This window comes from Spinacia oleracea, chromosome 6 (genome assembly GCF_020520425.1).
Source record: "Spinacia oleracea cultivar Varoflay chromosome 6, BTI_SOV_V1, whole genome shotgun sequence".
NCBI classification, from domain to species: domain Eukaryota; kingdom Viridiplantae; phylum Streptophyta; class Magnoliopsida; order Caryophyllales; family Amaranthaceae; genus Spinacia; species Spinacia oleracea.
In genome coordinates this window covers 47,278,707-47,299,730 of record NC_079492.1, presented here as the reverse complement: position 1 = coordinate 47,299,730, position 21,024 = coordinate 47,278,707, and the positions used below count along the sequence as shown (strand labels likewise).

The 21,024-nt window shown below is 34.9% G+C and overlaps 1 protein-coding gene and 1 long non-coding RNA gene across 2 annotated transcripts; one reads left to right on the top strand and one right to left on the bottom strand.

Moving 5' to 3' along the window:
* Positions 1 to 2,676: 2,676 nt before the first annotated feature.
* Positions 2,677 to 5,871, top strand: LOC110778300 (uncharacterized). Its single transcript, XR_002530753.2, has 3 exons — positions 2,677 to 2,871; positions 4,322 to 4,466; positions 4,933 to 5,871. It is a non-coding gene; the product is annotated as an uncharacterized lncRNA (long non-coding RNA).
* An 11,168-nt stretch (positions 5,872 to 17,039) lies between these two features.
* Positions 17,040 to 18,747, bottom strand: LOC110795668 (dof zinc finger protein DOF3.1-like). The gene has a single exon (XM_022000687.2). The coding sequence runs from the start codon at positions 18,222 to 18,224 to the stop codon at positions 17,280 to 17,282; it is 945 nt and encodes a 314-aa protein (XP_021856379.1). The 5' UTR covers positions 18,225 to 18,747; the 3' UTR covers positions 17,040 to 17,279.
* Between the last annotated feature and the right edge of the window lie 2,277 nt (positions 18,748 to 21,024).

The window sequence follows — 21,024 nt, the reverse complement described above, 5'->3', positions numbered from 1 at the left end:
AAAATCACATTCCCAGACTGCGCCACGCACCATATCATGTTTGAATATCTCAAAAAATATATTGTGGACCCGCTTATAGGACACATCTAATCAGGAAATATTACGACCCACCAACAGGTTGTAATCACCAAAAGTTCTTCTATATAGGCAAAATAAGAGATTCAAAATGGGCTCGCCCACCCTCAGCGGGCGGGGTCTGCATCACTAGCCGCGCAGCTCCTCAGTTTTCGAAAAATAAAGTCTTCAAATTTAAAATAGGCTCGCCATCTTCAGTCGGCGGGGTCTACGGCGCAAGCCACGTAGGTCCTTATTTTCAAAAAATAAAAAACAAAATAAAATTTTAAAACAGATTCGTCCACTTCTATCGGACGGGGGGTCCACCCTCAACGGACAGGCTCGCCATCTTCAGCCGGCGGGGTCTACGTCACAAACCGCGTAGGTCCTTATTTTCAAAAACATCAAAACAGATTCGTCCACTTCTATCGGACGGGGGGTCCACCCTCAGCGGATAGGCTCGCCCACCTTCAGCGGGCGGGGTCTGCGTCACTAACAGCGCAGGTCCTTAGTCGCTGCAGCGATAACTTTTATCGGTTTTCCCTTTTTCCGAAAATCAAAGGATCGGTTTTCCCTTTTTCCGAAAATTAAAGGATTGGTTTTCCCTTTTTCCAAAAATTAAAGGATTGGTTTTCCGTTTTTCCAAAAAAGAACGATGTGCTGGATTTCCCTTCGTTTTACGTCCTATAAAAACAAGGGGGTTTTCTCGTTTAGCTAGCCCTGAAAATGAGAATCTTTAAAAACGTTTTACCTCGTGATTGGGCTTGGCCAGGCCCAATTACACTTTACAGCTTTAATTTCGAAAACATCTGTAGCTACTCCCAATGACAAAGTGAGGGAGTTTCTACGCACCTTTAGGTCCTTCCAATGACAAAGTGAGGAAGTTTCTATACTATCAGTGGACAAATCCCAATGACACGTGAGGGATATGTCGACACTTCAAGTGATGACCCTTAAGTCAAATGTTATCACTCGGGGGCTTGTGAGACCCTCGCAAAACAGGTCACATACACCATGGCTTGTGTGACGCACTCCGTCTAATACTTTGACCATCGTCTTACTCCAAGACTCAGTCAAAGTGGGGGCTAACTATAGACACCTACTTTTGTCCCCATTCCCGCAAGGGAAAGGTTCGATGATGAAAGCATAAAAACTCCACTTGACAACGCATCTCCTATAAAATAAACGAATCTCGATTTCCCATTTCATTTCACCCGAAACCTGCTATTTATGGAAACCTGCTAAAAATAGTAACTGCCGTAAAAGGTAGCTTCTAAAAGTGGCAAATCATAAAAGATAGAAACCTGTCAGAATTAGGTGTTGCATTCCAACATAAATCCTAAATGAGATAGAAAACTGCGAGAATCCTATTCCTAATATGATTCGGAAATAAGAGTTACGTATTAATCGAAATCCTAACGAGCCTAGAGTTCGTAACGGGCCCAGACGCATTCCGTCACAAAATTGATACGCGCTAAAAGACTCGAATTAATCTCAAACTCTACGGATTTCAGGAATCCGAATCTGACAAAGAATTCGGCCCAAACATCACTTTCAACGCCCAGAGCTGGGCGCCGAAATCTTTGACGCCCAGCCCTGGGCGCTGAAATTACATGGATCTCTATTTTCAACGCCCAGCCCTGGGCGCCGAAATCTTTGACGCCCAGAGCTGGGCGCCGAAATTACCTGGGACGTGTTTTTTTCCTAATTCTTTATGGATTAGAACTCTGCAATTCTATCTTTCCACGAACTCTTCCCTATAAATAGGCCCCTAGTTTCGACGTGAAACAACACACAACAACACATAATATGCTCTGAGTATTGAATCTAAACCCCTTAGCCTAAGCCTCTCGCTGCGAAACTGTTCACGCGTTCTGTCGCAATCGATCCATAAATCGAACAGAACGTATCCTGTCCCATAATCGAGATTCGTTAAATAAAAAGGAGAAATAGCAAAGTCAAAGTGGTTAGTTTTCTGAGAACCGTGACGCACCTCTCAAGGGTGCGTCGTAATGTGTCCCTTTTCGATGATTTAACCGCTTTCCTCACCCTTTTTATGAACTGTTAAACTAACCTAATATGATTGTTCTACCACGCCTAACAAATATAATATCTTTGGGAAATCGGATTATCATGCTAGGTCCCTTAATGTTATTTAAATCAGATAATCACGATCGAATTAGTATTATATGTTGCATATTGCTAAAATCAATTCAGATTAGTTTAATAGTTAACACATGTCCCTTCAATTATTTATGCTGAGCTAGTAAGGATATCCTGCCTCTGGAGTTATCGACGAGCGAATTACTCCTCTCGGTAGTTACAGTCCCCCGAACCCTCAATCTCTACCTTGCGAGTGTATATTGAGAGATCCTCACACCAGGGATCACAAGGGAACCTACGGCCATCGTGGTCAAACATAATTGCACTCCCTTTATGTCACGATAACCGGGTTTTGTCAGTTTTTCTCATTGTCGTTAAAAACTGAATGGCAACTCCAATATTACTACTCAATTGGGTGTATACTCACCGGAAATCCAATTACACTTGATTGAATAAAAAGAATCGTCACACCCACGAGGGACAGGTCACGCATTGGCCTCGCGCTTTTTCGACCCCCTCACACTAGGGTTAGTCATAGACAATATTCGGTAACATCTTCTAGTCTGCTCTTAATCAATATGTTGTTATCCTTGCAGGAATTTGGCAATTCGGCAACGATGGCAACAGGCCACACGTCCCACACCGATAAGGGCACCAGCACGGCCGTGGCGGCGGCTCGACTAGTTGGCACTGCCGCTACAAGGACCATCATCGGTAACTCATAATTTTACCTTATCACATTGTTTTACATTGCAATTTCAAAACTTCTCAACTATATTTCAATTGATTTCTTTCTATATTTATGTAATTGTGATAGATAATTGGTGAATTACAATTCAATTTTTCTTTCCAATAGTCTAATTATATGGGAGAGAAATTGTTCGAAATTTTTGTTAACCTGAATGAAGTACGGAGTCTTTATCTGGAATTTATTCAGTTTCAATTTCGTAGTTAATGGTCATGTATGTAAATTGCTATAGACTATTCGCACTAGTTCAGTAGTTGGATGCTCAATATGTGTAGTACCTTTGAGTTTAGTCATAGAAAAAGCATAAATCCTAATAGGTTTATGTTTTCAGGTTGGTTATGCCCACATTCAGCTATATGAATAAAGAAAGGTTCATCCTCAAATCAATTCCCATTGATTGAAAACTTGGGAGGTGATATACAGCTGCCACAAAAATCCAGGCAATATACCATTTACTAAAATTTGAATAACTTGGTTTAATTGTCTTCCCAATGAACGGTGATGAGAAAAAATAGAAAAATCCTAACAACCAGATATACATAAACCACCACTTAATGTTGCTGTCAAACCCTTGTATGAAAGTATTCATACTATCAAACGATATGAAAAAAAGGCATCCCAAGGCAACTGCTATGATTGCGTGACGGGAGTGCTCGTGTGGATAAGGATAACTATGAGGAAGTATAGTCCTAAAGTTATCCATATTTAGTGTATCCAGTAAACCAACAGCCGGCCTGTTAGAGCCCATTCCGCAATAAGAAACCAGCCGTTGCTAGTACAATAAGTTCAGCTTCTTTGTCGTGCAACCAACTTCTCGAATGACTTGAATGCAGAGGAAAACGGTTGAAAATGGATGAAGAAAAAATGGTGGATAAAAATGGCGGTGGTAATGTTCTTAGCTTTCGTCCCTCTTTTGAGTAAATCAAAGAAAAGAAACCAAACTTGGAATCTGAGAATGTCTGCAACAAACAAGAAAAGGGCATATTCTGTTTTTATCAAATTTCCAAAATCAAAAATCCAAGTCATGCCCACATTCAGCTATATTATTGAAGTGACTATTGTGTCTCTTAGGATATTTATCAAGTCTGTTTAATTTTTCCAGCTTCTTTTTAGTTGTGCACTATCTTATAAGTTTTTCCTATTCTTTAACTTTAAACTTATTCCATCTGTTTGATAGAAAATAAAGTTATGGTCATATGGAAAAACTTGCACTGATCAGCTTCATTCAAAAGGTTTTGACCTTTTCGTATTCTATGAGTTAGCAAAGTTAAATGTAACTTTTCTTTTCTTTTCTGATTGACTCTCTTTAGTCTCTTGCATTAGTAATGACATCAAGACTGCAGAGATATGCCGACGTGTGTGCCAGCTATTATGACATCAAGAAGCTTAAGTGTTGTGTTTATGTGTCCCTTGCAGGGGTAGCAGAAACAAGCAACCGTTTTGGATGAGCATTTGTGCCTGGACAGAGGTAGCAGGTGTCTGTGTGCGACATTGTGCAAGTTTGTAAGGATGTGAGTGCAAGACTGATGCAGGTTGGATTTATACAGCATGCCAGAGTCAGGTTTAGTTTATTCTAGTTGCTTTTAGGAGTTCTAGTCTGATGCATCAATCTAATTTGGTTTTGCTTCGCTTTCCTATGTATGATTTTACTAGTTTTTGTCCCTTGTATTAGTTAGGTTGCTCGGTATGCTTTGTAAGCCATCTTTACTTTATTCATTGATTTGTGACTAAGAAATATATAGTTTGATATTTTCATGATTTGTAGGGGTACAGGGTCACCCATTTTTGCACTCTTAATTGCATACTACATTTAGATATAATCTAATTGATAAAAATAGTATATACCCATATTTCTCAGTTTGTTATAGAATTTAGATTTATTTTTAGATTGTTTTGGGAAAAGGTTATTCTATATTATGAGCTAGATTGGTTTTAGCAATAAACATTTCTTGTTTCTTAGCTAATTTTTGCAAGCTACAATTTGCTTCTCATGAGCTTATCTTTGCCGATTGCTTGGTTTTTATCAGGTTATTGGCTTATAGCTAATCCGGGGTGCAGATGTTGGACTGAAATTAATTTATTCCCAAGGAATTCCATTACAATTATGCTGTTCAATTTTTCTATTTTTTTATTAGACACAAGAAGGTGCATGCACATCTGTATAACTTGGTGCAAACTTGTGTCCTGTGTTGGTTGGAACATAAGTCAGAGCCATAATTGGAGCTACTTTAACAACTATCGCTTTACGCATTGAGTGAGAAGCAGGAATTCTGGAAGATCGACAAACCAGCTAAGTGTCTTCTTTGTCTTCTGTTTTTTTTTCTTTAAGGGTACTGAAACGTTCAACCGTGGGAAAGGAGACTCCTAGTACTCGTCTTTTATTTGTTTATGGATGGTTCTACCGGAATGGAGGATAAGATCGTGGATTGAGTTTGACTGTATAGGCTGGATTTAAATGATTGGGTTACAAGTTGAATAATATCTAAATGTTGATCATTGTTGTACTTTTAGGGAGATGCTGTCGAAATTTTGAACAACTTGTTAATTAATTTCTGTTGTGTTCAGAACTTGTAGAAATGTAAAGTAGACTAAACTAGTGTCCAGAGTACTGTATACCTGTATCTGACATTCATGGATTTTTTGCTGGAATCATCCCAATAATTTTAGTTTTATGTGGAGTTTGAGTTTTCTAATTTTATTTCTTTTCCTTTAACTTTTTTTGTAGGTGTTTAAAGAAGGGAAAACTTCTACTCCAGCTATTCGATGCACTTTTTTCTTCTTTGTCAAAGAACAAAAATATTAGAATTAAACTAGGAACTTGGATTTAGTTAGTTATCATGTTTTTGTTTATTAGTTCTTATAAGATTTTTTGTATTTTCCACTTATGGAATATTGTGTATTTTATACTTTGGAGATTAACTATAATTTTACACTAATTTTATATGATTTTCAATGTGTCTTATTCATTTCTAATATATTTGATCGTTATTATAAATATTTAAATTTGTTTATCTTTGAATTGATATTTAACGAGGGCTTGTTTGGTCATTATTATTAATAGTTCAACGTAATAAAATGTCCATTAACGATGAACTACTGTTGCGTCGTTAATTAATAACGACAAAACGGTAGTTCGTCGTTAACTTTTAACGATGAAACATTAGTTCGTTGTTAACTTTTAACGATGAAATCGTAAATTCGTCGTTATTTTAACGACGAAACAGTAATCCGTCGTTAATTGTTAACGATGAAGGAATAATTCGTCGTTAATGCTTAACGACGAAACAATAATTCGTCGTTAATAAGAGTTAATTAATAACGATGAACATCGTCGTTAAAGTCAATAACGACGGAACCTGTTACAACGAACATCATGACCGTCGTTAAAGATTTTAACGACGAAAATTGAGGCTTTTAACGACGAAATTGTTCGTCGTTAAATGTCCTTTTTCTATACGATGGTGCTCGCTCGATCGCTCGCTCGCGCAAGCAAGCGCTCGAGGCCACGCGTGTTGGTGCGCTGAGCTGCGATCGCTGGGCGACCAGCTCTCGCCCTCGCGCGCGCACGCCTCTGCTCGTGCCATGCCATCGCTGCTCGCCCATCGCCCACATGCGCGCAGCACTCGACACAAGGCAGGGCTGCTGCCTTGTGCTCGCGCGCCACTCGCCTTGCTCGCTGCATTCGTACCGCATGGGCGACGAGCTCCCTTGCTCGTCGTCGCATGCCCGCACTGTACAACACCCCTTAAGGGTAACACGTAGCGTCCATTGCTTTGTGCGTGCTAGTTTTATGACCGATTGCATAAAAATTTAAAATTTTTAATTCAAAATTAATGACAAATTAATAAAACATATTAATTTCATAATTTTAGGGCGAAAAATCGAAAATTTATTAATCAATTAATTTCCGATTAATCATGGATTCAAATCTAGGTCATAAAAATTTAAAATTTAACACAAATTAACAATTTTTATGGTGGTTTTTAATCATAGGTATCTAATTAAATTATTAATTAATTATGAAAAACAAATCAATTCTAAATTATTCGAATTTCAATAAAATTAATCATAATTACAAATTAGATTGTATAATTAACAAGGCTAGGCATTCAAACTTGTTAAACATATACAGTAGGTCAATCAAAAATTCAAGATTTATCAACAAGAATCGCAAATATTTAATTTAACATCTTAAATTTACAAACTTTTGCGTTCGAAAAACTAAAACCTCCGAAAAGTCATAGTTAGGCTTCGAATTTGGGAATTCTGGGTTCGGCCGAAAAATAGTGTTTAGGTCAAAATTTTAGAATGCCTTTTACATGCGGAATTGACACAAAAATCACTCGATTTGGATGAGTAACGAAGAAACTGCCGAAAAACTGCGTGCATATAATTAAATAAACGCAATTTGCAATTAATTAACAATTACGAAAATTAGTAACCCCTTTTAATTCCTTGCAAATTTGTAATATTTAACCATGTTTATGCAATTTAGATTATGAAAATAATAAGAGGCTCGTGATACCATTGATAGGTTATGATACATATGACAAAACATAAATCATGCGGAAAAACCATAAAGCCAGGAAAGCATATTATTTACACATAATCATTTAGCATAGTTTAGATGCATACACTTTGTTGCGTGCCCTCCCTAGCTGCGCCCGAACCGAACAAGAACAAGTCTTTAGGACTCCAAGTGTCGTCCTTCCGTAGATAGTCCACAGCACGTCCGGATCCGCCTTAAGCTTGACCAACTAGAATCGCCCTTATGGTAGTATAGATTTCGGCTGATTAGGGGCAAGAGAGTGGCTGATTTTTCTTCAAAATCTTACCTTTAGAATACTTCAATTGTCTCTATAAATTATGACCCTAGGCTCCTATTTATAGAGGTATGGAAAAGGAATCATAATCCTATTAGGATACTAATTAGTTTAATTAGAATCCTGCTAGGACTCTATTAAATAAACTTTATCTAATAGGTTTAGGATTTAATCTTTTATCGAATCCCGATAGCTTTAGGATTCGCACACGAGCATCGCACGAGCACCGTACACCCGCGCAGGCCTTGCGGCCCACGCTGAGCGCACAGCGCCTCGGCCCATGCCCGTTGCCTGTGTCCGTGCGCGCGCCCAAGGCCTTGGCTGGGCCTGGCTTGCGCTGGGCCTGGTCGAGGCTTGGCGTGTGTTGTTGATGCGTGTGGCTTGCTGGGCGACGGCCTGACTTCGTGCTGGGCCTTCGTCTAGCGAGCCTCGTCCGATGCTAATTCGTACGATACGCTTCCGATTAAATTCCCGATTCCGGAATTCATTTCCGATACGAAAAATATTTAATGTTTCCGATTCCGGAATTAATTTCCGTTTCGAACAAATATTTAATATTTCCGTTTCCGGAATTATTTTCCGATTCCGATAATATTTCCGATTCTGACAATATTTCCGTTTCCGGCAATATTTCCGATTCCGGCAATATTTCCATTTCCGATAATATTTTCCGATACGTACCATGTTTCCGTTTCCGGTAACATCTACGGCTTGGATAATATTTATATTTCCGATACGATCCATATTTCCGTTTCCGGTAATATCATCGTTTCCGGAGTATTCTTTTCTTGCTTGTGACGATCTCAGCTCCCACTGAAACCAAGATCCGTCGATTCCGAATATCCATAGATGGAGTATTTAATGCCATTAAATACTTGATCCGTTTACTTACTATTTGTGTGACCATACGGGTTCAGTCAAGAGTAAGCTGTGGATTAATATCATTAATTCCACTTGAACTGAAGCGGCCTCTAGCTAGGCATTCAGCTCACTTGATCTCACTGGATTATTAACTTGTTAATTAATACTGAACCGCATTTATTAGACTTAACATTGAATGCATACTTGGACCAAGGGCACTATTTCCTTCATAAGGGACGGAGGGAGTAGAGAGGAAGTATCGCGCTAGTAATTCACACTGATTAACTTAGCCTAATTTAGGAGATAAGGCCCAAGAAGAGTATTAGTTTAGTACGGTTTTTATTATTATACGGCCGAAAATAATAATTATGACTCCTAAAAAAATAGGGAGAAAGTATTGTGCTAGTAATTCACATTGATTAACTTAGCCTAATTTAGGAGATAAGGCCCAAAGGTGAGAGAAAGGGTAAGGGAATCTCGATCCTTTAAACTGTTTGTACAGGTAATAGGAGAGTCATCCCCAAAAGCTAGCCCAAGGAGAAGAGAGCCCATGGTGCTATATAAACCCCACATCAGCCTCTCATGCGACCGATGTGGGACTTAGGGTGAGTTTATCCCCAAACTCACCTCCAATCTTCAGACTCTGCCACATCAGTATTCCACTAACTCTTTCATTATCCAGACTCACACAAAACTCACCCTATTTTTACACATTATCTCCAGACTCACCTCAGACTCATCTAACTCTTAAAATAATGTTTTAGTTATATATCTTTTTTTTTATACATTTTCTAAATAATATTGAAATTATATACAAACAAAGTAGTTTATAATTCGAGAAAAAAATGAAAAATAAAACAGAAAATGTCAATTTCGAAATTGACATATATACCGTACAAATTAGAAAAAATAATACAACATATTAAATTCAAAAGATTTAGAACATAAATTTAAAGGAAAATGAAACAAAATAATACATAAACCATCAACTATAATGTAGTTGGGTGAAATAAGATAAATTAATTTTGATGATGTGGCATGATTTGATTGGAGGAAGAAAAAAGTGGAGTCTTAAAGAGGCTTGAGTGAGTCTTGGATTTTCAAACTCACTTCAAGACTTGGTGTAGTCTTTTACCACATTATCCCAAGACTTACTCTTGAGACTCCCTTCAAGACTAGGGATAAACTCACCCTTAAGTCCTATACCTTGCAATTGACAGTAACACACAACCCCTCTACGCAGCTGCGCTAGGCAGAAGGGAGGAAATGTAGAAGAGAAGGTTATTAGCCCTGGGCGAGCACTACATCACCTCTGGCCATCACTCACATGTGGTGCTAGGAGCAGTGGTCGGCTCTAATACCATTGATACAAAAGACCATAGGAGAGCCATCCCCAGTAGCTAACTCAATGAAAAGATAACTCATTATTACATTATAATAATAAAACAGATACTAGAAATGACACATGTCATTTCCTGGTGCAAAATTTTCCCGCCATAAATCTCTTTCCTGAAATAACATACTCTATTTTATTTTTTTTCTCCTTTGGTATAAACTGTTTATGTATGGAAAAAAATAGGATTATAAAATATAACAATATTTGATGATTTTGGTAATATTTTAATCAAATTGTCATATCAATAATAGAAAATATATTTACTTAATATTTTGGTCAAATATATTAAGCATATCGAATATTTTTGTCAAATTATCGTATTAAAATATAAAATATATTATAAGTAGTATGACAAAAGTTCCATATTAGATGATTGAATGAGTATGTTCAAGGTTTACTAAATACGTACGTATTAGATATAAAGAATAAATATTTTAGTTAAATATTTTACAAAAACGATGATAAACGAACATTTTTTGAATATCCGTGCGTACACGGGATCTAATCTAGTCCTATATAACCCTCACACCAACCTCCCTTATGACTAACGTGGGACTTAAGTCCCATACCTTGCAATGGACCGAACATTGATCCAATAACTTCTTGGTTGTGAGATATAATCACTTATTTCCCCTAGACTAAGTATATCATTTAGTACTAAACCTGATTATTTGGAGAATCTATCATAATATGTGCAAGACTAAAGTAGATCGGATCATGAATTCCTACTTAGCACCAATTGTTGACATCGCTTCATTGCTTGTGTTTTGTTGTAAACCTTTATAGATATTGTGCCGCCACTTGCCCTAAAGTATCCCAAATCTCACAAAGTCCCGCAATCCGATAATTTTTGTCGTCGATCCCGCTTTTGTCTGTTGTGCGCACATAAGTGCCCCGATTGACCCTCGCCTCTCGCTCTTGTCGCCAATAGGCAAGAGCGCCCATATAAAATCAGACGTTTATTCATGCCCCTACGAGTTACAAGACACTCGTTCCGCATAATACTTGCATCCTTGCCGCCAAAAAACAAGAGTGCGCCACACGGATCAGGTGTTTAAACATTCGGACTGCCACAATTTATAATCTTATATGTACTGGTCGAAATGGATCATGCAAAAATGGATCGAGAGTGAATTAACGAACCAATAAACTAACAAGGAAAAAAAAATCAAAGGAACGGAAGGCGAACTCCGTATCTGTTTACATCTTTAAAAGGTTGTTAGTGTTAGTATTATCATGATAGAATGGTTTGACCATAAATTAATTTTGATGCAAATTACTGTATATATATAATTAGCGCGTCTCCTGTGAGACCAGTCACACCATCAACTTGATGGTGTGACGAGCGCGAAATCAATAGCGTACCCCCCCTAAAACTATATAAAAAAAAGTAACAGATCTAAACTATAGAAGTAACATACCTAAACTAAAAAAGTACCTCCTTTAAAATTATATAAAAAAAAAGTAACATATCTAACGGGAACCTTTGTGTAATACCGCCTTACCGGAAAGACCACTTCGATTGCTTAACTAATTGGTTCCATTTCTTAACTAATTAATTTTAGCGCTTAACTAATTACTTTCATTGTTTAACTAATTGGTTTTAGTGTTTAACTAATTAGTACTAGTGCTTTACTAATTGATTTCATTCTTTAACTTATATGACACCAAGGTGGTCTTTTGTGTAAGACCGCCTTATATAAAAGTTTGTACATGTCTATACTATAGAAGTAACATACCTAAACTAAAAATGTACCTCCCCTAAAACTATTCCGTATAAAAAAAAGTAACATGTCTAAACTATAGAAATAACATACCTAAACTAAAAAAGTACCTCATCTAAAATTATAAAAAAAAATAACATGTCTAAACTATAGAAGTAACATACCTAAACTAAAAAAAAAAAACCTCCTCTAAAATTATATATATATATATAAAAAAAAGTAACATGTCTAAACTATAGAAGTAACATACCTAACTAAGAAGGTATCTCCCCTAAAACTACTCCGTATAAAAAAAGTAACATGTATAAACTATAGAAGTAACATACCTAAACTAAAAAAAGTACTTCCTCTAAAATTATATAAAAAAAAGTAACATGTCTAAACTATAGAAGTAACATACCTAAACTAAGAAGGTATCTCCCCTAAAACTACTCCGTATAAAAAAGTAACATGTATAAATTATAGAAGTAACATACCTAAACTAAAAAAAGTACCTCCTCTAAAATTATAAAAAAAAGTAACATATCTAAACTATAGAAGTAACATACCTAAATTCGCAAGTGTGAACTGGTCTCACCATCAGTTGATGGTGAGGACCGTCTCATATAAGAATTTGGGATATATAATTGTGTTGAATGTTCGTTATTCAGATATTCAGAATTGAATTTTATTTGAATTTTTCAATACGCATGTTATGATCTTCAATTCTTGCATTGAATTCATACCCTTTATCTAAATTAATAATGAAGGAGCAGGTTTATTAAATAAGTATAGATTGGTCAAGGCATAATAAGATAATAAAATCAATAAAAAGAGTGAAGTTGGACTTGAAGTCACAAATTTCATACCTAACCATAGCTCCATATGAAAGCGACTATCGATTGAAGACCAATATTTTTGTTGATAATTTTCTTAGTACAATGTACCCTATAATCATCCATGAAAACAATATGTGGTTGTACAAGGTTGTACCTCTTTCCATGATGTGGTCATACATCGAAAATTTATCATACAATCGTTGTACCTTCTAAATGATCGAGCAAACAGCAAAGAAAATAGCCATGATTTTACGGTTGTCGAGATAAAATCATACGTACATAGAAATTTTCCTATCGGCTCGTCTAAGCTACCGTATACGAAAAATTACGTATTATTTTAAAAATCCGTTTATTTTTCCGTGCATGCACATGAATAAGTCCAATTGTGATCTCGAGAGGGACCTTGTGATTACGACAACATCTTCCTCCATCCATGCTCTAAACCAGGGGTAGTCGGCATATGATAAGTCTGGCCTTAGTGGGCCAGGCCCACCAAACCAAAAAATTATAGTGTAAATTTAGTTTCATCCTCCCTAAAATTTAAGTATAATTATATAAGTATATTATATCGGCAAACTTACTGGCCTCCCTATTTATATATAAATTGTTTAAGATCCACTGCTATTCTAAATGGATTTTGGTGATCAAGAACATATGATGACATGTAGTCTAGTAGATGCATGCCCAAGTGCCCAAAATGAGTGTTAATTATGGTAGTATAATGTATAATATATTTGCTAGAATAGTACAATTTAGAAGGGCTTAATGATGGGACAAAGCAATAGGAAAATGAGAGAAAGAGGACCTATTGAAGATGAAGCACATGATGAAAGATCAAATTGGGTATGTGAAGGAGTATGAAAAGGACCACTTTGGTATGGAAAATATTAGTGCTTCTTGGCTTTACAGGTAGGGCTTATGATAGGATTCCACCATCACCTAATTTAAACTCACCCCCACAAACCTCATCGATCTTACATAATCTATTTTGTTATATTCTAATTTTATTTTTATTTTTATTTATAGGATAAAAATAACGAAATATAATGTTATAACAATGACCTCTTAGATTGTTCTTGTTTAGTGAAATGACATTTCTATTGTTGTACGAATAGGATTTTTATATATGTGGACAAAGAAAACGTCTCATTGATGCCTGATGAATGATGATGGTATTGGGTTATGTTGACGCTAATATGGAATTAAATTTTGTGTATATAGGAGTATTATATTAGATTGGTTTTAAAAGTTTTCATATATCCAAAAGAAATTTTCAAATTTAGTAGAAAATTAAATTGTTTATAATTAAGGTATAGCTTTATATCCCTATCCGGCTTTTAAAATATTAACTAGTGTGTGGCTCAGGCGATGCCCCGATTGCTACACTGAATAGTTAAAAATTTAAATTTTTCTTGAGCTTAATATTTGATAAAATACATGTATATTATAAAGTGAAAAACATTCATCTACTTCGCCAACTACACAAACACACTACGTCGTTTATCATGAAAAATAATTCTTTTTTTCAATTACATCATCTTACAATTTGTATAATTTTTTTTCTAGTGGAACTAAGTGATTCAAATTAATAAACACCAAATTAGATATATGCAACCATGCAAAACATTTATGTAGTTGATACTTATGAGACTTATGACATCATGTTTATTCATGGTTGTCCTAATTCTTTAATTTATTATTATTTTTCTAAAATAGTCAATAGAAAATAAATGATACATAAAAATTTAGTTGTTTTAGACTTCATGTTAACATTCATTTATAAATTAATATGAAGAGACAAACCACAATTAGTTGTTGGTTAAGATGGTAATAAGGATTATCATCCACACTTGAGCTTTGGAGTTCGAACCTCGTTGTACGTATTGATTTTTGGTTGTTTATGATATAACATTCATTTGTTGAGTGAATGATGTGGCGCAAAGGGAAAAGTACTACGTAACACATACAAAATTTTCTCAACGTCTTTTAATATATTAGTATAGATTAAGCTCATTATTTTTTCCGGGTACGTTAAGAGTTTGTATAGATTTCTCGTAAATTAAAAAAGTTAGTTACAGGCGGAAAAGGCAAGCTGAAAATCTAATAGAATTTCAAGTGCTTTGTAATTTTGAAGTTTGATTAGAACAACCCAAATCATAGGAATAGCTTAAAACTTGATCAAATTGAATTAAATCCGGTTTGTTCAATCATATTTGCATCAATCCACCAACTCTTATGATTCAATAATTATATAAAATAATGCCCTTATGAAATAAAGCTGGAGTGAAAAATGAATACTAAAACCAGAAGTAATTTTAAGATTATTGTTATAACAAAAGCAAGAAAGATAATTAAGAACGAGAACAAATAAATTTAAAATTGTTCACTAACAATATGTTAGTTACGTCCGCATGTAGAAGGGAGATAAGTTTTATTGATCTTTAGGAGTACAACTGCATTTTAAAACTATGTTATGACCTAAAGAGTTTATATAATACTCCAAATATGTCCCTGAATATTTGCAACAGCTTGACTAACAAATTTGTCAAAACATTAGTTTGACCATAATTATATGCAATTACATAGTAGTAAAAGCTTATTCCCTAAAAAAAAGCTTAAAAAATTGATATTTGAAAAATGTACATTAAGACTGATCTAACAACATACTTCGTATTACACAATAACATTTGATTTTTACATATGAGTAAGAAAATTTGGTCAAAATTAATATATGAATAGTGCAAAAGTCAAACTGTTGTAAGTATTCAAGAACGGATGATGTACACTTTAGATAGATGCGGAAAATATGCTCGAATAGATAATCCTAATTTAGAATAACGTATTCCCGTGATGAGGCATTGCAGAATGGGGACTTGACTTATTCAAAGCATATTCTAACAACTACTCCGTAACAAGTATGTTCTTCATGTGAGTGTTTCCGTGTTGGAACTAATTGTTCTACGTTGAAGAAATACAGAGAAATAAAATTGATAATCTACTCCATCTATCATCAATAAATTTTAGGATGGAACTCTGTCAACAGTCTTGAATATGGTCAAACTCTCCTACAACGTGGGATTGACTAGGGCCAGTATTTATCAGTGCATTATTAAACCAAAAAAATAATGCAAAAATTGGGCGATAATCTTCTGCCAAAAATCTGAATGGAAAACAAGCATAATGTCCACAGGAATCTTGTATCACATCTGAGGAATTATGACCATTATTCATAGCTGTTAGGAGACCCCATTATTTTTGCCGTTACATCCCTATCTAATCTTATAATTAACACTATGCTCCCCAATTTTATTTAATTTTATTAAAATATATATGTCATGAATAACTAACCCTATATGGCTTACCAAATACTTTGCGTACTTGAGTAGAGAGAGGGGACCTTGTTGACACAAAATATACTACTATTGGTTACAAAACTAGAATGATACAGGGAATTGTTGAGATCTAAAGATAAAAAATGCACATTATGAGTTAGACTCGTATTAAAAAGAAAAAAAGATAGCAATCAACTCTTAAGAACGGAGAACTACTCTTCAGTTACCAGCTCGTTTAATCGATGATTGAGTAGGTATATATGATGGAAAAACATTGTAAGCATATATTTAACGCATTGCAGTCTTTTTTTCCAGTACCATGCCAATACTCAAAGACTGAGGAGCTAGTTGGTTCTCCCCTAAATTGGTTGAGGCATCCCCTAAGTTGAGTTGTACTTGTCTCTTGCCCAATTTGCCCAATTTGCTCAATTCGGAATGCATAACTAGTAGATAAATCTTTTACTAGTAACTAACGACTTTTATTAGTCATAAGTAGATATATCTGATTTAGATAATTAATAACGCTTAATAACTTGTTGTACGTGATCTTGTCTGCGAACATGATTTGTTTGCCACGAGCGCATATATGAACAAGTTGAGGTAGATACAAGCTAGTTTGTGAACCTCTATTATGATTCTGGATATAAATCATGTCAACACACGTACCAGGCCACCTCCGTGTAATTTCATAACTCTTATTTTAAAGTTGAATAAAGATTGTATTATTTTCAACTTAATCTTATTTTATAATTTCATTTCCCTCCGTCAATTCAAAAAGAATTTAAGTATAAAGCAAAATTCAATTGCACTGAATTTAGTTTAATTATGAGAAAACTAAACACTCACATTAACATTCTTGTTATTACTAGTACTACCGCCACCACGAAGGATTCCCTATAAAATAATACAGAGAAAGAAGTACTCCATAATTATTTTCGAATTAAGTCCAATTTTGTATAGATAAATTAGTAAATTTGCGATTTGTCTCGAGTATTTATGGCTTAAGATTTTAGTACGGAGTAGTATATAAAACCAAAATTGTCAAAGTACATCATCATTGGATAATGAAATAAATGAAAATTTCCTAGGAATTAGCAAGAAAACAACATAGAAAACCAATTAAAACATGATTATTCTAAAATCATGATATTAATAAGAAAATAACCCATTAAAAAATGAGGGCAGATTTTAAATAATAGTAGTCACTAATCTCTATTACATTATTATCACAGCAGTTAAAAGAACAAAACATTGTCAAATTTATCAAAAGTTAAAAAAAATTACCCCAAATCCATATTAACACACACTAATTACTAATTAATTAAACTAACTAAGTTATATATAGTAATAATATGGTAAGATCATACTATAAAATTAAATATAAAGTTTTTATACTATTATTACTTGATGGTGTCAACTGTCAAGGGCTTGGCAGCTTGATTTCTGTTTCATCCCATGGCATGGTAAGATCAGCTTCAACTGAAACAAATTTATCAAAATCATCCCAACCCCAATTGCTGGACATGTCAATCACACTCATTGAGCTGCTATTACTTGTATTAATCACTGATTCTTCCAACCCATTTGCAGAAATTTGATGATTTTGATGATGATCCCCTGTAAAATTGTAGAAATTTGAGGAAGAAATCGAACTTGGGTTGTTCTCAAAATTACCAAGATTTGTGTATGGGAATTGAAGGTGTTCTTGATCATTGTTGTTTTGGGGAAGAGATAGAAAAATCCCATCAGTTAAGCTCTTGTTGTTGAAGGTAATGGAGGTTTCTGGGAGTGAAGAAGGTGGTTGCCGACCAAGTGTTTGATAAAATGCCTCAGAGAAAGTTGTGTTTTTCTCATCAAACCCATTTATTAGTGATGCTTCTCCTAGAGGGAGACTAAACCTTGTTGGTGGTTGTTGCTGTTGACGTTGTTGGCTTTGTATTAAAGCTTTAACGTTGTCATTGGAGGTGTTATTGGTTGTAGAACTTTTGGTTTTCGAGGCGGTCTTGCTACCGGAATTCGATGCCTTGAGACGCTTATTCTTCCGGCCACCGCCAACTGGGACGTTGCGCAACGTCCCACCTTTAGTCCAATGCCTCTTACAAGCCTTGCAGAAATGCCTAGGTTGTGACTTGTTGTAGTTGTTGTAGTAGCAAAACTTGGTGTTGGATGACTCACATCTAGGGCAATTCAGTTGCTCAGGTTGTTGTTGTTGTTGACCTTGTTGTTGGTGTTGTTGTTGTTGTTGTTGGGGTTGTTGCCTCTTCAATGAAGAAGGAGGGTTTGGAAGCTCTAAGTTGCTAGCTTGCAACAAAGCTTGGTTCCAACCATGCCTATCACTTGAAACTTGTTTAGAACTCAAACCCATTATTTCAAGAAACAAAAAACCAATCAAAGAACTTCACCTAATGCTCAAACAAAACCCTATGTTCTATGTTACCTTTGATGATTCAACCTTTCCCTAAAAAAATAATCTAACCTTTGGATCGCGGTACGAGAAGGGAGATGAATTTGAAGAACAACAACAAGGTTAGGTTATTGTGATTGTTTGTTTGAAGCTTAATAGTGAATTGGTATGAAGAAATATAAAGAAAGAAGAATATTATTGATCCAAGCTTTAAGAAGTGGCTAGGAAGATGAGGAGAAGTGAGCATATCTTATACACACTCTTTTGCCCTCTCTATCTATGTCTATGTTTTTATCAATCTAAAGCCTATCTGTAAATGGAATAGTTATATGAACCAAGAAATTTTTAATTTCTTTTATTTTTTTCTTTGAGCCTTAGGGAGGTTTCTTGATTGCTATATAGGCATTAGGTAGGGTAATATGAGCAATTTGTCTCATGATTTCAAGTGGAGAAATAATCTTGAATGGTTATTCATGTTGTTATAAATTTTTAATTTTAGGGGACGAGATACATACTTAAATATGTTGTATTTAAAGTGTAAATTTTTTGTTTAAAATTAATCATTTAATTCTCTATTATACTGTCTGACGTATATGAGTATATCTAATTGTCAAACTATGTTCAATTTTATACTAAGTTAATACGGAGTACTATGGAGCTTGGTAAAAGATGGATGATGTAATATGTGATTTGACCGTTTACTAACCGTTGCACGGACCACCACAAGTGAGTGAAGTAACACAATAATACAAAATCATGTGTGATAAACTTCACTATCACTCAATTTTTTACATGATATTATAATAGGATAAGAAAATAATTTAACCAAGTTGGATACTTAGTGATTAAGGTGATGGTGGGTTAATGCCACGTGGAAGAAGAAGAACCCTTGATAGTGCCTTGTTAGTTTGGCCATTAGTTTTGGACTAGTTTAAAAGAAGGGAAGGGAAGATCTTCATGCAATCCCATGAAGTAAACTTATAAATTTGGAAAGAGAATAAAGAAAAGAGAGAGAAGGTCGGTGCTGACATGGAATGAAAGGATTGCCTATTGGGAAGAAGTTAGTCTAGGGAATGTGGGGTCCTTTGTAGGGTACCCCTTGATTGGGTAAAGTGAATTTTCACAGTTGGCATCATGTGTACCCTCGTGGTCTTGTAATATACCTTAATGTTGGCTAATTGATTTGATTAACAAGATGGTTAAATTAAGGAATAAGGATGTGCTTGTGGAGGTTATGAAAAACTTATCAATTTATGTTGGCCTGGTGGGGCCAAATGATTGGATTAGCTGGTAAGAAAGTTGTTACTTCCTATATTTTAGCCATGGTAAGAATATTGGTACATAAGAAAGAGGAGAAACAATAAACTTATATATGTCATTTGTCCTTTAAGTATTATTTTATTTGCTAAAGAGATTTTTAATTTGTTTAAACTTGTCTTATCTGAGCTTATATTTACGTAATTAATTATCCGACAACACATATTGGCATTACAAATTAAGTTTACAATATATGAAGTGTACTATTGCGTAGCTCAAAAAGAAAAAACACCAAGGATATGACAGGAAAATTTTCATTAAACATGTATAGTTTTATGAACATTAATGGCAAATTTACATGGGTTAATTCTGTTAAAAACATTAACAATATTCTTACTTCCTCCATTTTCTTTTAATTACAAATTTACAATGTTTCTATTTTGGGCTGTTTCTTTTTAGCTGCATCCTTTTTTATTTTTTGCAATTTATCCACTTGACTTCACCAAACTACCATCATCAATACAATAATCCACATTTTTTCGTAATTATATCTAAAAATGGAGGCATGAATGTAATTTAGCACATATTCAGTTGCATTGCGAAAATTGGGGTGTGAACATTAAAGGTTGCAACTAAAACAAAACAGATAAAGTACTAGCTGCGATGTACTCTCTTCCACTCCATAGCGATCGATGTTCCAATTTTGATATTTGACACTATTTACAATTGAAAAGAATCTTCTGAATTTTTCCCAATGTATAAGAAAAAACATCGTATGAGGTCTTGTTTGATTCGTTACAAGAAGTATGAAATACAAATTATATAAAATGTGCACATTTACAAACATGAAAAATAGAAACTGCAACATCATAATAAAGCGGAAGAATGCATTATAGATTCTCTATATATGTGCTATATTCTTTAGTTCTATTCACTTGTATATATGGAATATGTTAGTTGAGAGTTGAGAGTTGAGACATAAGTTTAGTATGAAAAATGAAAATGGTGGGTTGGTGGATTAATATTAAGAATGCCAATGAAGAAGAGATGTAAAGCACATTTAATAATAATACGAAAATCTGAGTCCATGGGGCTTAAATAGTCGGCACTTTGGGTCCCTATTTATTCTATTATGACTACAACCTGCTACATTCCATTTTTCCAGAGTAGTCAGTATTTTGTCCTTAATTTGAAGATCAAATCTGGTGTGGAATATCATTTTTTGGATTTTTAAAGGAGGGGAACTTATGTTAATTTGCTAATTAGGAACAGATTTCGAGTGTATGCATGGTACAATGGTACAACCGGTTACACTGAATAATTAATCCTAGACCAAGAAGGAATAGGGTTTAATGAGATGGAAAAACAAGTTAGGGGTAAAGATCTAGTGGAGCATTTAGCATACTTCATACGTAGTACTTGTCAAGATGTGATTCCTAAAAAAATACGGTCGGAAATAATAATTATGAATCCTAAAAACATGGAGGGTGTACGTAACATAAAT